Source organism: Brienomyrus brachyistius, chromosome 16 (genome assembly GCF_023856365.1).
Source record: "Brienomyrus brachyistius isolate T26 chromosome 16, BBRACH_0.4, whole genome shotgun sequence".
In the NCBI taxonomy this organism is placed as follows: Eukaryota; Metazoa; Chordata; class Actinopteri; order Osteoglossiformes; family Mormyridae; genus Brienomyrus; species Brienomyrus brachyistius.
In genome coordinates, this window is record NC_064548.1 from 19,538,436 (window position 1) to 19,552,947 (window position 14,512).

The window sequence follows — 14,512 nt, forward strand, 5'->3', positions numbered from 1 at the left end:
AAACAAGACTTGCAATACTGTGTCAAAATCCTCACTTAAAAAAAACACAATATAGTTACATTGTGCAGAAAACCTAAAAAAAATCAAAAATCAAAAACCAAACCTGCAGCTAAAGCAAACTTCGGAGACAGCGCACCTCAGATTCCCAAAATCTGCCACATCCACCCAGATATTAATCTCAATCTTTAACAGCAAAACCAGCCTCCATGCATCTGCAAACTTATAGTCACTGACCATAGTAACGCGGGAGATACTGTAACTGAAACCCAACCTCAAATGATTTCTCTTCTGATATGTGGGCATTTCTTCTCTATTCTCTCCTGTAGCCACTGATTTCATTTCCTGACACATTACACTGCCATTGTTGTGAGTGAATAAGCAGCTTTTTCCCCTAATTTTAATAGCGGGGTGAATTAATGAATGGTATAGTCTAGGCTACAGCCTAAGGCAAATTTTACGACATTGTTATTAATTCTCTCTCCTTTCTCTTTCGGCTCCAATAAAGCCAATCGTCCCAGAGTCCCCAAGTAAATTAATCTGCCTTTGTCTAGTAGTAAGAGAATGTTTACAGTGAATGACTCTCTGTACTAAAGCATCCAGTTTCAGTCCAGAGCAACTGCCAAAGCGACACACTGTATAAATAATCAGTATATGTTAGTGTTTAGTGCTTAATCTTTTTATGGGAGTCATGAATTTTCTTATTCTGCTGCCAAATGTTTCAGCACTTATTTAAGTTGCTAAACTCTTGTTTCACTGGAGGACAAGTTGCATTATAGAAGAATGTTTCCCTTTTTAAAATTCGTGGCACCTCCTCTATGGGTTTTATCACCTGTTTCACCTGTTGCCTTCTGGCAGGCGCTACAAGGCTATTAGCACCAGGACCAATAGTCTCAGAGGCAGTTACTTCCCACAAGCCATCACTGCACTGAACACACACACAACACACACCACCCCCACATAAGGAAAATGTGCAATAATTTTCTATTATTGTAATATACTATACACAAATATAGTATAATACAATACTTAACACTATGTGTTATTGCATCTACTACTCTCTCTGCTGTCTGTACTGCAAACGTAATGTCTGTATATGTCTGCAGTGGTCACTGCAGAAGTGACCACTGCAATTTCCTTGTACAAGTAGCATCCGTGCTCCAGTACAATGACAATAAAAGGCTTTCTGTTTCTATTTTAGTTACATGGTGTTGCAGGTCCCACTATTGCCTTCTGCCTCAATGGTTGACAGTGTAAATCATGCCTGTTTTTTTGTGTGAAGAGTCTGCAGGAGCTGCATGGAAATAAATAGAATTATTTACTGCTTTATTTTGAATTAAATTAATGAACTTCACTGCATGCCTGCCCCGTGCCTTATGCTGCATGGAATATGCTCAAGCCACTCGACTAGGCCAATGGATGATTATTTTGACATGTGTTTAGTTTCCAAAAGGACTTTTAAGTTCTGTGTGTCTATTTTCAGCTTTTCGTTTGCTTTCTCACCTGCTGAAACTTTTGTCTGGCTTTACTTGTCTGATGATAAGCATGACTTTCCTGTGTTATTTTCATGTACGTTTATTTCCACCCTCTTCAAAAATATAATTTCCTTTTGTGAGCTTTCAGTCTTGTCCCTAATCAGTACCCTCTAGCCAATGAAAGGGCCCTATTCCCCAAAGTAAAGTGTCGCACGCTCCTATTGGCCTTCTCAACCAGAGACCGTTTCACATCCAGAGTGAAAGAACCACTTTTAACTTTTCTGCGTCTATTTCTACCTTCTGCTTTAGGTTGTGCTTGGCTGCATGTTGTCAGTTGACGACATTTTGTCTTTTCACCCACAAAACCTCTTCGGGGGATCAATTGCTACTATGATAATTAGCAAACGTATCATAACAAAATAAAGAGCTGAGACATTAAACAAATAACAGAAGAGCATACAGCTGAATTTATTGCCACACAAGCAAAAGATTTTGTTTAGTATTTCAAGTGAAGGGAATAAGACACCAGGATATAAATAATAGTGGACTGAAATGTGCGAAACTGTCGAACATCGAGTGTAGAATAAGGTAAATGACAGACATTTCGCAGACTCTTTTATATAGAGACACACAACTGAGAAAGCAACAGCATTCCACCGCTATAAAAATTAGGGATCTTACGTTTTTATTTAATTAAGTTTATGCATTTTGTGGAGTGCAACAACACAATTAATGTCACGGGCTTCTTCCTTGTTTGGCTTACCGTCCAACATTGAACAGAAACAACAGCTACCCCCAGCAATCTAAAATCAGTGACACGGTGGCAAAGAATGTTCACGGTAACGTGGCTGAGTGATCACACATTTCGGAATTTGTCTGGGTTGCAGGGTACAATTGATGTGGCGAGTGGCATGTTGTAGGACAGCGTTATAGATCCAGTATGTGTTGCTTTTGTATCTTCTGTTGTTTTGCAGTAATACACACTGTTATAGATTTCTGTATATTTTTTAACGTAAACTAAAATTTTAAGATGTTTGATACAAAGTGTCCATGAAAGTCTTATCACCTTCTGCTTAATTTCATAGTGTCATACATTGATTTTTTTTTTCCACAATAAGGAAAGATAAGCTGAATGATTACAGATTTCGTTAAGGGGCCATTTCTGTTGTTTGTCTACCAGTAAATGGAAAATGTTAGAACATGAATATAGTACTTTCATTTCCTTTGCCTTTTATTTTGATTTACCGATAACGCGACGAAGAGGGACTCGGAGTCTCAGCTCTCAGAGAAGCAGGTGGTTTCCTGAGCAACCAACTGACTTGTTTATGGGGCGAGTTAGGACAACCAAAAGTGCAAATGTATTATGCACTGAAAAACAAAAAACCATCTCATTGACTTGCACATATTAGTGCCTTGAATGCACACGATACATGGTGTAGAATGGCTTTACATGCGCTACTTTCAAAGAAAATATGGAAAGCATGTAGATGGATAGCACAACACAGAGGACAAAATAGACAACATAATATTCAACACTACACATGGCATTATTTTACTTAGTAATCAGTGTTGACACACCACAACAAAACGTGTCCTCTGCATTTAACCCGTATGTGACATAGCAGAGAGCAGCTAATTTAGTGGCAGGGAACAGGGCTTGGGGGGGAGCGGTACCGTGCTTAGGGTACCTCACTGGCTGGGGATTCAAACATGCAATCTTTCAATAATAAGTGTGCTTCCTTGACCATTAAGCCACCACTGCCCACTACCACATTAGTGTAAAGTACGTTGGAGTAAAGTAACTCACATGAAGAGCAAGACAGGGTAGGTGAAGAGATTCCAGTGTACCAGCACTTGTGCAAATGGCAAATAAAGGATCATTTCATCAAATGAGTGGCAGCCCTGTTCCACAGCAAAGACACGAAAGTATCTGAACCAAAAATCAACATGCATTTTAAGAATCATTCATGTGATACAGTGCAGACCATTGTCTCCCAATCTGGTCCTCAGAGACCCACATCCGGTCCCTGTTCTTGTTCCATGCTCTCTGCCGGTCAGTTCATGTTTTTCCTCCCGACCTGAAAGGGAGCAAAAACGTGGACTGTCTGTAGGTCCCCAAGGACCGGATTGGGAAACACTGGTTTAGATATACACTGGGTATAAAAAGGCAACTCATGCAAAATACGATCAACCCAGCACATGGGTGCATCCTTAGTAGTCATTGCCTGATAGTTTTAATCCATAAAAAATGCATTTGTTTTACCTTCTAATCTAAAGTAGTTTGAGCAAGTACCAGTGTCTGTTTTTTTTTCCTTTACAGATTTGTAGCTGAATCACATTGAATGTTTTCAGCAGTTTTGTACATGAGTCCTAAAACCTCAAGTCTAGCTCAAACATAAATCATATATAATTGCCTTAGACGAAATTACTAGTTTTATTTCAAAATGCCAAAACTATGAGTTTTCCAGTCAGGATTTCTGCTACTACCAACAAAGTCCCATGCGTAATGGATAGTTTGCAAACCCACTGAAATACAGTAATTTTTAATTAATGTTTGTTTATTGCATTTTAAGTATCGAATCCAAAAGAGTGTAGTTGCTCAGTGACTTACTGCTGCAGCTAAATACCTCCATGACTAATGAGGAAAATGTGCATTTTTGTGCTTCCTGAAACAGTGACAACCGTTATGTTGCTTAAACATACTGCATGACTAGACATAGTTTGTCAATAACTTTAGTCCTGCTGCTAATGACAGGGTTGCTGATCTTGTGACTAAAAATACAAAAGTACAAAAACTTGGCCTCCCCGGAGCTCAGAATAACAATAATTTATTTCAGATTTTCATATATATCATATTTCAATAGCAGAGACTATTTCCTTGGCAGTATAGCTGGTTAATGATCTGTGATCAAAACAACAATATTCAAGAAAAATTGTCATATCAAAATATTTTATTCCAGTAATTTAAATTTAAGAATTTCATTACGGTGATCTAAATCAATAACAAGAGGCCTTTCTATCTCAGCAATGAAATAATCACAGTGCCCTCCACTATTATTGGCAAAAGAAAGAAAGAAAGAACGAAAGAAAGAAAGAAAGAAAGAACGAGAGGATGAGAGAAAGAAAGAACGAAAGAAAGAAAGAACGAAAGAAGGCTTAGAAAAAAACACCGTTCGCTGAAGTACCTTCATCTTACACTGAAAAAACTTTTAACAGAAACAAGTTTATTCAAAGGAAAACAAATGGCTCATCGATAAATAAATATTCTTAACAAAAACACACAATTATTGGCACACCTGCATTTAATACTTTGTACAACCTCCCTTTGCCAAAATAAACGGCAGGGTATCTGAGACCATTCTTTTCTACATAATCTCTCCAAGGCCCTAGGCCCCCTCCTGTGTTCTCTCCTTTTCAGCTCAGCCTATGAGTTTGCAATAAGGTTCAAGTTAGGGGACTGAGATGGCCATGGCAGAAGCTTGATTTTGTGGTCAGTTAACCATGGTATCATGACTCTTATTAAAGAGATTACAGATTCTCAGATTCGGAACTCAATACTTCGGAAGTATTTCAACATGCCCACTGACCTTTCGACAAGCTCACTAACCTTTCAACACGCCCATTCACCTTTCAACACGCCCACTAACCTTTCAACACGCCCACAGACCTTTCAACACGCCCACTAACCTTTTGACACGCCCACTGACATTTTGACACGCCCACTGACCTTTCAACACGCCCCCAGACCTTTTGACATACCCACTACTCCAGCCTTCAGAGTGCTATATTTGCTTCTAGGTAGGAATATCCATCCCCTTCAGAGCAGTTATCCTCCAGTATCCACCTGCACCAAGCACACTTTCCCAGCTATCTTGCCCTTCACCTTCTCCTTTCTTCAGCCCTGCAAAGGTAAACTGTCACACTCCCTGGTTGGGGCAATCACCAGCCTCCAGCCACATCCCGCTGGTACCACTGGAGGCAGATACTGAGGAAACCAAGGTTACCGCCAGCGTGTGTGGAGCTGATCGCCCCCTAGTGGTGCACAGCAGATTCCCAACAGGCCATTGCGCCACACTCTGTGAGTGTGAAATATATTAAACGTATTATTGATACAATGAAATTCTAGACTGAAAGAACATTACAAAATACTAAAAAGTTATTTATCTTCATTTTTGGGGCAATAACACATGTGCTGTCTTTTGTAAGTGTGAAAATTCTGTGCGTAAATTCTAATCCACCTACCTCAACTTGCTCTTTGTAGAGTAAGCTGGCCTCGAAGGTCAGCCACCTGTTGTGAAGCCCAGGGAGCTGAGGGTTAAGGGCCTCGCTCAAGGACCCGCAGACATGCCGAGGCCGGGTTCGAACTGGAGGTGAGCACACAGGTTTAACCCACTGAACCATGTTCTGCTGCAGGCCCTATAAAATACTATGTAATCAGTGAACATAAGAGAAATGTTAAGGCCTCAACAAAGTCCAAAATGAAGGTCAAATGTTCCTGTTCATTTTTATTTATCAGTGCGTTTAACATTAAGCATTGTCACAAAGTTGTTTACAGACTCTGAACGTGGAGAAAACACTCAAATGATGCAGATTTTGTCTCTGTAAAAGGAGACACTTAAAAACTGCATTTGTACCAAAATCTAGGAAGTGGTTTATTTAAAGCCACAAAGCCAATTCTATGTTCCTGTTAAACAAAACATTGCACTTGTGGAGGCTTCTGATAGAGACCTGAAAATCTGTTTGTAATCATAGCAGCAGTCCTTCAAGTTCAATCATTTTTAAGGTTTTAATGCATTTCTTACCTTCAGTCTGATACATTGACATACATTTCTTTTCTTTTTTTGAAAAGCACAACAGACCCTTTGCATTTTCTTCAGATTAACCCTATTAGCTCTCCTTCATGAGAATATACACACAAAACAACATGGACAACTTCACATCACTTTAGGTTTCACTCCTGCCTTTGCCTCTGTATATGTGTGGATTTCATTAGCTGCTTTGCAGATTCCTCTGTGTAATCTTTTGGGTTGGCTCAGCTTTGGAAAGGTAAAGTATTCCCAAATTACCTTGATGAGATCCACATTCAATTATCGTTGTCATGTAATATTCTCAATATTGCTCAATATTCTCAATTTATGTCACAGCAAAAGCGGTAGTTCCTTTACCAAATAACTGTCTTACAGCAACATGCTCTAAACCAGCTTTTCACAGTGAGATACATCTACAAAGGAAATAGTACGAGAGCGATGATATATTGAATCCAGTCTCTAATAAGTGCTTCTCAGGCTATCCGTTGCCTCCCTGTGGTTGAAGTGTTTGTAACCACTGCTCTAAAGAAATTCAACCGGATATGAGATGTGACATGATAATTCTGCCATGTTGTTCTTGTGTTAATTAAACAAAAAAACTGCATATTGCAACCTTTCAAATATTTATACTGAAATCTCCCCTTTTAAAATACAGTATTCTGTACTACTATATATAGCACATATTCTTGACTCTGTAGGATGACAGCTGACAGTTTGTCTGTAGGTGGATATAGAGACACATGCCAATCTGTGCTATGAGATCGTTTTTTCTATGTCCTTGTCAAAGAACACAGGGTCACACTGCATACTTTGTAGGAGAGAAAGAGATATTAAACTTACTTACGTGTAACACGGAGGGTGGCAGAGCAGTTTGCATAAGCGCTTCAGGCCTGCGGGCCCTGTGGTTTCACGCCTGGCTCTATGCGTGTGTCGAGTTTACATGCCCTCCCCTTTGCCATTTTGGGGTCCCCCCCTATTTTACACTAGAACTTCTTTAACTGCACAAACTCTATTTACACTATTGATTGTTCGACCTCAAACAAAATGCTGAAGATGTCCGCTCTGCATCTCCTGCATGTCTTTTTCGTACGACATCTACCAAAGAGCGTTTGTCCGTGGGAGGAAAGACAAGCCTGGGAGTCTGATGCAGTCAGAGTAATTGGCTTGTTTATAATAACATATAAACTTGATTTATTTTGTTTCAAAAACCAGGGCATAAATACATGGAGACTTACTTTTCACTCTGGGTGCAATTAAAACACTCAGGATTTGTTAAGTTATTGAAACTGGTGTCATTTTAATGATGAAAGAATCTGAAAAGGCTTATCTAAGATTATTCGGAGCTAAATATGCATCGATAAGCTCCTATTCCCGCAATTAGGTTACTTGTCACAGCATGTTCGTAAGCAAACCATGATGTCTATTTAATGAGGAGAATAGGGGGCTCCATTAAAAGGAGTAAGAGAGTTCGGCAGTGTCACCCGTTTGCAGATTCAGACTCTGTATAGGCCCTGCTTTCACTTCCACCAATCACTGACATTTTAGCAGAATGGTAACTAAACTAAGAACTTCCTCCTTCTTTACTCTCCAGTGTCTGACTGAAAGCAAATAAATAAAAAAGAACAAAGAAAAACATAATAGCAGTTGCGGGTATTTTATATTCCTGCTAAAACAGAAAGAAAACAAACCATTAATTATCCTGCCCCATAGTGTTTAAATTATAAGGAAACAAATATCTGTAATTTTCTGTAAAATTGCATTCAAAAATAAAATCCACTAAAAATAAACTTGCATGATTCCCAGAAAGTAGATTGCTGGAATAAGGAAATGATACCAACAAGTTCTTTACACAATGGTACTACCTTGTGTCCCAATTCGTTTAGAAAAACCAGTGATTTCTTACTGGGATGGATGTTAAATATCCTTTATAAATTCTTCCCTGGACGTTGCTGCGTGTAGTATTTATTAATAATAAATGTTCTCTATCTGTGCAGGCTGACTGTTGTTGTATTTTATCTTGTATACCTATTTTAGGATATATTGAATATGTTTACTTAACATTTAACTGTCAATCCAAATATCCAAAAATTCAATTCTGACGGTTTACCCCGTTAGTTCCTCATAGCCGGACACCCCCCGGATATGCCCTCCGGACAACTGCTGCAATGCTGGTAATTGCAAAATTGCTTTGATCACAGCAGTGGGAAGTATTAGGTCATATCAACAGCAGTCAGAAAAGTGATGTTCTGCTGATTGTCGACGTTTGACTGTAATGTAATACCTCCTACGCCTGAAGCCTGAAAACAACGTGATCACACATGTCCGTAATGCACGAACCTAACGCAAAATAATGTGCGAAAGATATTTGCTTTATTTTTTTCTGCTAAATATGGAATACAACTCCAAATCAACACACACACAGTTGTATTTATTCATACAGAATATAGTCCATATACTCAAATGTATGCGTCAAAAAGAACATTATCAGTGAAAGCAGCATGACATTTCGTTCAGTTATATATTGACAAATATGTACTTATTTCTGAAAATATATGGCATTGGCTACATAATGCGAGCCTCTTGCGTCAGCGGATAACGTACGTCATAAACTGGCAACATAAAACTGTAAAGTTAACTAGTCAAATGCATTTTATATGCTCATTATTATGAGGAAAGTCCAAAGATGTCAGAAAAACTCAGGTCAGTTTAACTTCATAAGTTCGTTCAATGCGCAAAACAATCGCAGACAGTGACGCTATCCAAATACAATTTATTCCACTTTTACAGTTTTGGGTGCAAGTAACCGTGATTTAACCTTACTTTTAAAACTCGTGATTGAATTACAAAACAAGTCTGAACCGACCAAAAGTGTCCTCCCGTGTGGGTGATAAATCAACAATGCTCAATTACAAATGCAAAATTAAAAAAAAAAAAAAAGTTGCGTAGCACGTTCATATTTTCAATGTAATTATTTGTAATTCAACATCTGATGAAGACTGGGGAAATGAAAAACAGCGTTGCTGTATTTTGTGGCATGCCAGCTATTTATACATGGGTAGATTATAGAACAGGGAAGCCGATTTTTTTTGTATGCCCTTCAGCGAGCTCACCCCCGGCCACTAACATCCCCCCGGCTGAACACGTACTCTGTGTAACTCGCCCAGATCTTGTCCTCGGTCGGGTCGTTGCTGACATACGCACACGTGCCTGTGGAGCTGCAGGCCACCATGTGAAATCCGGCCTCGCTCAGTTTATCAAAAGCCTGTTCCAGGAAATTAAACTTCAGGTAGTAACGGGACGTGTACCTCTCCGGGGGTCTGTCCGGGTCCCTGCTGTCGTTCAGCGTGTCCCCGAACACTTCTTTTGCCAGGGACGTCTTCCCGCATACGGTGATCCTGGCCACCCTTCTGAATTTGGCGTCGGTTTGTATATCTCTTCCGATGGTGTAGGTGCCCCTATATCCGATGGTAATGTAGCCGGATTTCCTTTGGCTGGCAGCGGACTCCCTGACCGCGCCGAGGAGCGCACCTTCATCCGAATCGCTTTGACAGATGTCCGCACTCACCGAGCTGCCTTTACTCATCTTCATGGTTAGACACTTGGAGAGTTGGTGCAGTTGAAAGTATTCGGCTTCCCTTTGCAGCCTGCATGTCTCTGGAAAGTAATCAGGCAAGACAAGGTTCAGATCCCTCAGGTAGTCCAAAATATATCGGAACAAAAAGCCATCTCTGTCTATAAAGTAACGCCCTTTGCTGTCCCGTGGTAGCTCTTTAGGCTTTTGTTGGCTAAACATGTTCCAGAGGACAGAGTCTGGCACAGATATTAAAGTTGCGTGTCTGGTTACGTAGACCTGTCCCCCTACATTTAATTCTATTATTTCAGAAAAGTGAGAATTCTTGTCCTCAGTACTGGAAACTCGGCGTGAAAGATCCGCCGAAGCCATTTCTGCTTTCGCCTTTCAGTACGTGCAACAACTAGGACAATCCAATGTAATCTGAGCAGCGGTTGTGGTTTTCTTTATGTCGACCGAACGGAATGAGAAAGGAGGAGTAAGTTAGGGTCTGATGCAAGTTGTAACTGTTAACTCATTGCTTGCAGATTTACCCTGCAAATGTCACATGTGCAGATCAGTTCCTCACTAAACAGGGAAGTTTATGTATTTCATCGGTATTTATATATATATATGTATTGTGTTTATTGTAAATATTAATTAAAGGGAACAGCATTCAGACAGGTCATTTCGTTGACTTTTCTTTATCAAGACGATAAGTTGTTTGCGCGTGCCTGTTTGTGTATACATGTCTTACATGTGTTGCCGTAGGTAGTGAACAATGGCACATTAAAGGAAACCCCTAAATTTCAGAGCCCCATCGACGAGAAGTCCAGCAACCCCATAGTATCAGCAAAAGAATATCTTTCGAGCCGCCCCTGCGCTGTGGACCATAAGGTGCGACATCTAGTGGACCGAAATGTGAAGTTCAACGCGAAGTTTTAACGCTACGATGTCGTACTGTTGGTGTAAGAATTTCATTAAATATTAAAGTTTAGACACTAATTAAGATTCCATCAAAATGATCATCTAAGAACAGATGATGTAATAAAGAAGACGTAGTGTAATATAAGAACAGACATTTTGGCATATGTATGGACATTAACTTAGTTAAAGTTACTAGGTTAAATTACTTGGCAAAGCATGACCACCCATGTACAACATCTTTAGAACACAAGCCAAGCTGTGTGAACAATGACGGATTGTACCCAACTGGACTAGCCAACTGGGATAATTCATTAAATGCAGTCTGGCGTATAATATTATTAAATTATAATATAGATAATATAAATGATATATGCATATACAGTGTATAAGCATATATCGTTTTTTTGTTCTTGCCCTTTATCTATATTACTTACCTCAGACAGGTGGACAAGCTTAATATCCAGTCTTATATGTAGCCTTTGTACAAATATTAAGTAAGTAATATTAAAAGCGGTTATGCTACAAACCCTTTACTACAACCTTCTTACCGAGAGTTTCATTCACTGCAGATTGCATTAATCTTCTCTGACAATAATAATATGTGCATGTCTCTCTCTCTCTATATATATATATATATATATATATATATATATATATATATATATATATATATATATATATATTTGTAAATAGTATTGTAAATATGATTTGCAATATGATTTGCTGGCCGCCTCTCATATGACTGCAGGGAATTTGAGTCATATGATGATCACGTGCAGCTCCGTGCAGCCCAACGAGGAAGTGCCTGCAAACTGTTTTGCTGGGTCTCCGGGCTGCTGTTGGCTTCTGCCACACACAGCCCCCATTAGCCAGCACAGGGTGAAGCTCGGCGGCTGGCCCGGGTATCTGAGACTCCATGTCCGCTGGCCTTAAGTTGGATCTGCGGATGGAAGACAGGATGTTTATCTTGTCTTTAGCCATTTTGATCACATCGCTGGAGTTTACACATGGCGATCGTACGGCGGGAGAGCAGGAATGGCCGGTGCCTTACAGGTAGACATGCGAGTGGCAAGCGGAGGCAATGGGGAAATGCAAATTTTAGTAGTTTCCCTTTTATTCGAGTTTCAGGTTACTTTATTTATCCCCAAATGTGATTATTTTTTTTATGTTGCAATAGCCATTTGCATAAATGACAAAAACAGAGACAGGAGGTAGACATAAGAGGGGACATAATGCCAAATTACAAAAATATAGATGTACAAATGTGCAAAATGTACAAATATGCAAAAGTGCCTTTAGTGCGGAAATGAAATGTAAATGTGAATAGTGCATTATGTATTGCCTCAGAGGAGCTTCCTGCACAGAGAGTTTATTGTCATGGACAGGAATGACCTCCTGTAACGATCCCCATTGCACCGACACTTACTGCAGTCCCTGCCTGAAAACTCCCTGTTGCCCGTCCAGTAGGTTACATGGGGAGGGCGTTGAACAGTTTGTGTAACGTCCTTCTCTCCATAACTAACTCTGGGGACTGCAGAGGAAGCCCCAGCTCAGAAAAGCACAGTTATTTGGCTAATTTCCATGCTAATCTGGTAAATAACTCATCATCGGCACCAGCTGTGTTTCCCCTCAGTATGACATTATTAAAAGGTTTCCGTTTGTTCTTCATACAAGCTACGCATCTGTTACTGCCATGGGGAAACTTACTGCTGTACTTGAGTATAACATGTAAAGACTGTTTGTTTTCTTGCCAAGGCGATTTGATCACCGTCCAGTAGTCGATCCTTACTGCCAGGCTTTGTACCCGTTTTGCCCAACTGGAGACCGGGACGGTCGTATTCCCCCTATGAGGGATTCGGATATAATCGACATATTCCGACTTCAAGCTCCAGTGTGGGAGTTTAAATACGGGGACCTCTTAGGAAAATTTGTAAGTTCTTCTCACGCGTTGTGTTTCTTGTTTTGCTGTTTTGGTGATTTTATATAAGTGTTACCTACGCACTTTTATTTCAGAGTATTATGCACGATGCGATTGGATTCAGAAGCCATGACAAGGAGAAAAACTACACGATGGAGTGGTACGAGCTGTTTCAGTTGGGGAATTGTACTTTCCCACACATAAGACCGGAGCTTAGCGCCCCCTTCTGGTGTAACCAAGGAGCCGCCTGCTTCTTTGAGGGCATTGACGACCTGCACTGGATGCAGAATGGGACGCTGGAGAAAGTGGGACAAATGTCAGGTAGGTGCGGTGGTGGTCGTGTGAAACCAGAAGAGAGTCGTAAGATGGTCTTGCTGTATTCAGCACTCTTATTTGATTCAACTATTTGCCATTGGGAACCTATCTAAACTTGCACTCAAACCTAAATTCCAAAAACATTTGGGCTGTGTGTAATATGCAAAAAAAGTGATTTAGAATTTTGTACCTGTATTAAATTTTATGCTCTACCTTCTCATACACAGTACTGTACAAAAGTCTTAAGCAGTCAAATAAAACATTTAAAGATATATTTCCAGGTAGTAAGTGTATAATTTAACAGAACAAAATAAGACAAATGTACATTAAAAGAAATGTAAATTAAGAGCAACACAATAAAAACAGGAATTTATTTCTTTTCTATAAAAAGTTACTGATATCTTCAGAGACAATCCAGTCATTCAGTGCATTTGTAAAATTTCACACCCAATACACTCAGTTAATTAAGTTAGATTTAAAAAAAATCATAAAATGTGCATTAGTGGGCGAGTCAAAACAATTTATGGAGTATTTTGGATGGTTGCTCCAAATACTGGGTGAAATCGCTAAGCTAACACATACTTTTTTTTCCGTTTGTAATATAGTTTTAAACCAAAGGTCATAATTTTTATTGTCTGCCTGAGACTTTACACTGTACTATGAATTGTAGTTGTGGTTTATGGATTATAAAGAAATGAATATTTTACATAAACGATTATGCACAACTGTCAAGTCATGCTTCCCTGTTTTATTTTAGGTGGACAGTTCAATGATATGGCTGAATGGGTCAAGAAGGACAATAATACTGGGATATTCTACGAGACCTGGACTGTCCAGGCTGAGCCCAGTCCCAACTCCAATGTGTGGTTTGAGTCCTATGATTGCTCTCAGTTTGTGCACCGCGTCTACAGGAAATTGGCCCAGATGGGTGTGAAGCTGTCTAGCGCCACCCAGACCAATTATACCAGGATTTTTCTGTACAGCGGGGAGCCGACCTTTCTCGGAAATGACAGTACAATTTTTGGCAATTCCTCCAAGGAAGGTCTGGCCGCAAGTATCAGAAAGTTCTACTATTTCTTTCGTCCACACCAGTCATTCAAAGAATTCATCCTCAGTTTCTTTGAGCTTGTCGAAAAGGTTCTGTTGGAAAAGACCTTCTACTTGTTCTACAACTTTGAGTACTGGTACCTTCCAATGAAGCCACCCTACATCCACATAACCTACGAAGAAGTTCCTCTGCCTTGATGACCTTCTTGGACAAGACGTTTAATGGCACTGTTTTTATAATGGGGGGCGCGGCCCTTATGGAAGCCTGACTTTGAAAAGTATTGAATGTTCTTAATGAAAATCAGTTCATTTTGTGTGATTGGTTGCTATATAACGGTGAGATTAGTGGTGGTGTTCACTAATATGTAACAAAAGTAATTTTCTTACCAAAATGTATTTTATTAGAATATGAGAAATCAGAGTATTTCTTCAAATGTATACATTTGGAATATTTATTAAATTCATTTTTTACTAA

At 39.6% G+C, this 14,512-nt stretch overlaps 2 protein-coding genes across 2 annotated transcripts; one reads left to right on the forward strand and one right to left on the reverse strand.

The window, feature by feature from the left end:
- Positions 1 to 8,628: 8,628 nt before the first annotated feature.
- kctd12.1 (potassium channel tetramerisation domain containing 12.1) lies at positions 8,629 to 10,316 on the reverse strand. Its single transcript, XM_048977878.1, has one exon. The coding sequence runs from the start codon at positions 10,221 to 10,223 to the stop codon at positions 9,387 to 9,389; it is 837 nt and encodes a 278-aa protein (XP_048833835.1). The 5' UTR covers positions 10,224 to 10,316; the 3' UTR covers positions 8,629 to 9,386.
- Positions 10,317 to 11,535: 1,219 nt separating this feature from the next.
- cln5 (CLN5 intracellular trafficking protein) lies at positions 11,536 to 14,512 on the forward strand. The gene is made up of 4 exons (XM_048977875.1): positions 11,536 to 11,810; positions 12,513 to 12,687; positions 12,771 to 12,996; positions 13,748 to 14,512. The coding sequence occupies exons 1-4, from the start codon at positions 11,674 to 11,676 to the stop codon at positions 14,233 to 14,235; spliced, it is 1,026 nt and encodes a 341-aa protein (XP_048833832.1). The 5' UTR covers positions 11,536 to 11,673; the 3' UTR covers positions 14,236 to 14,512.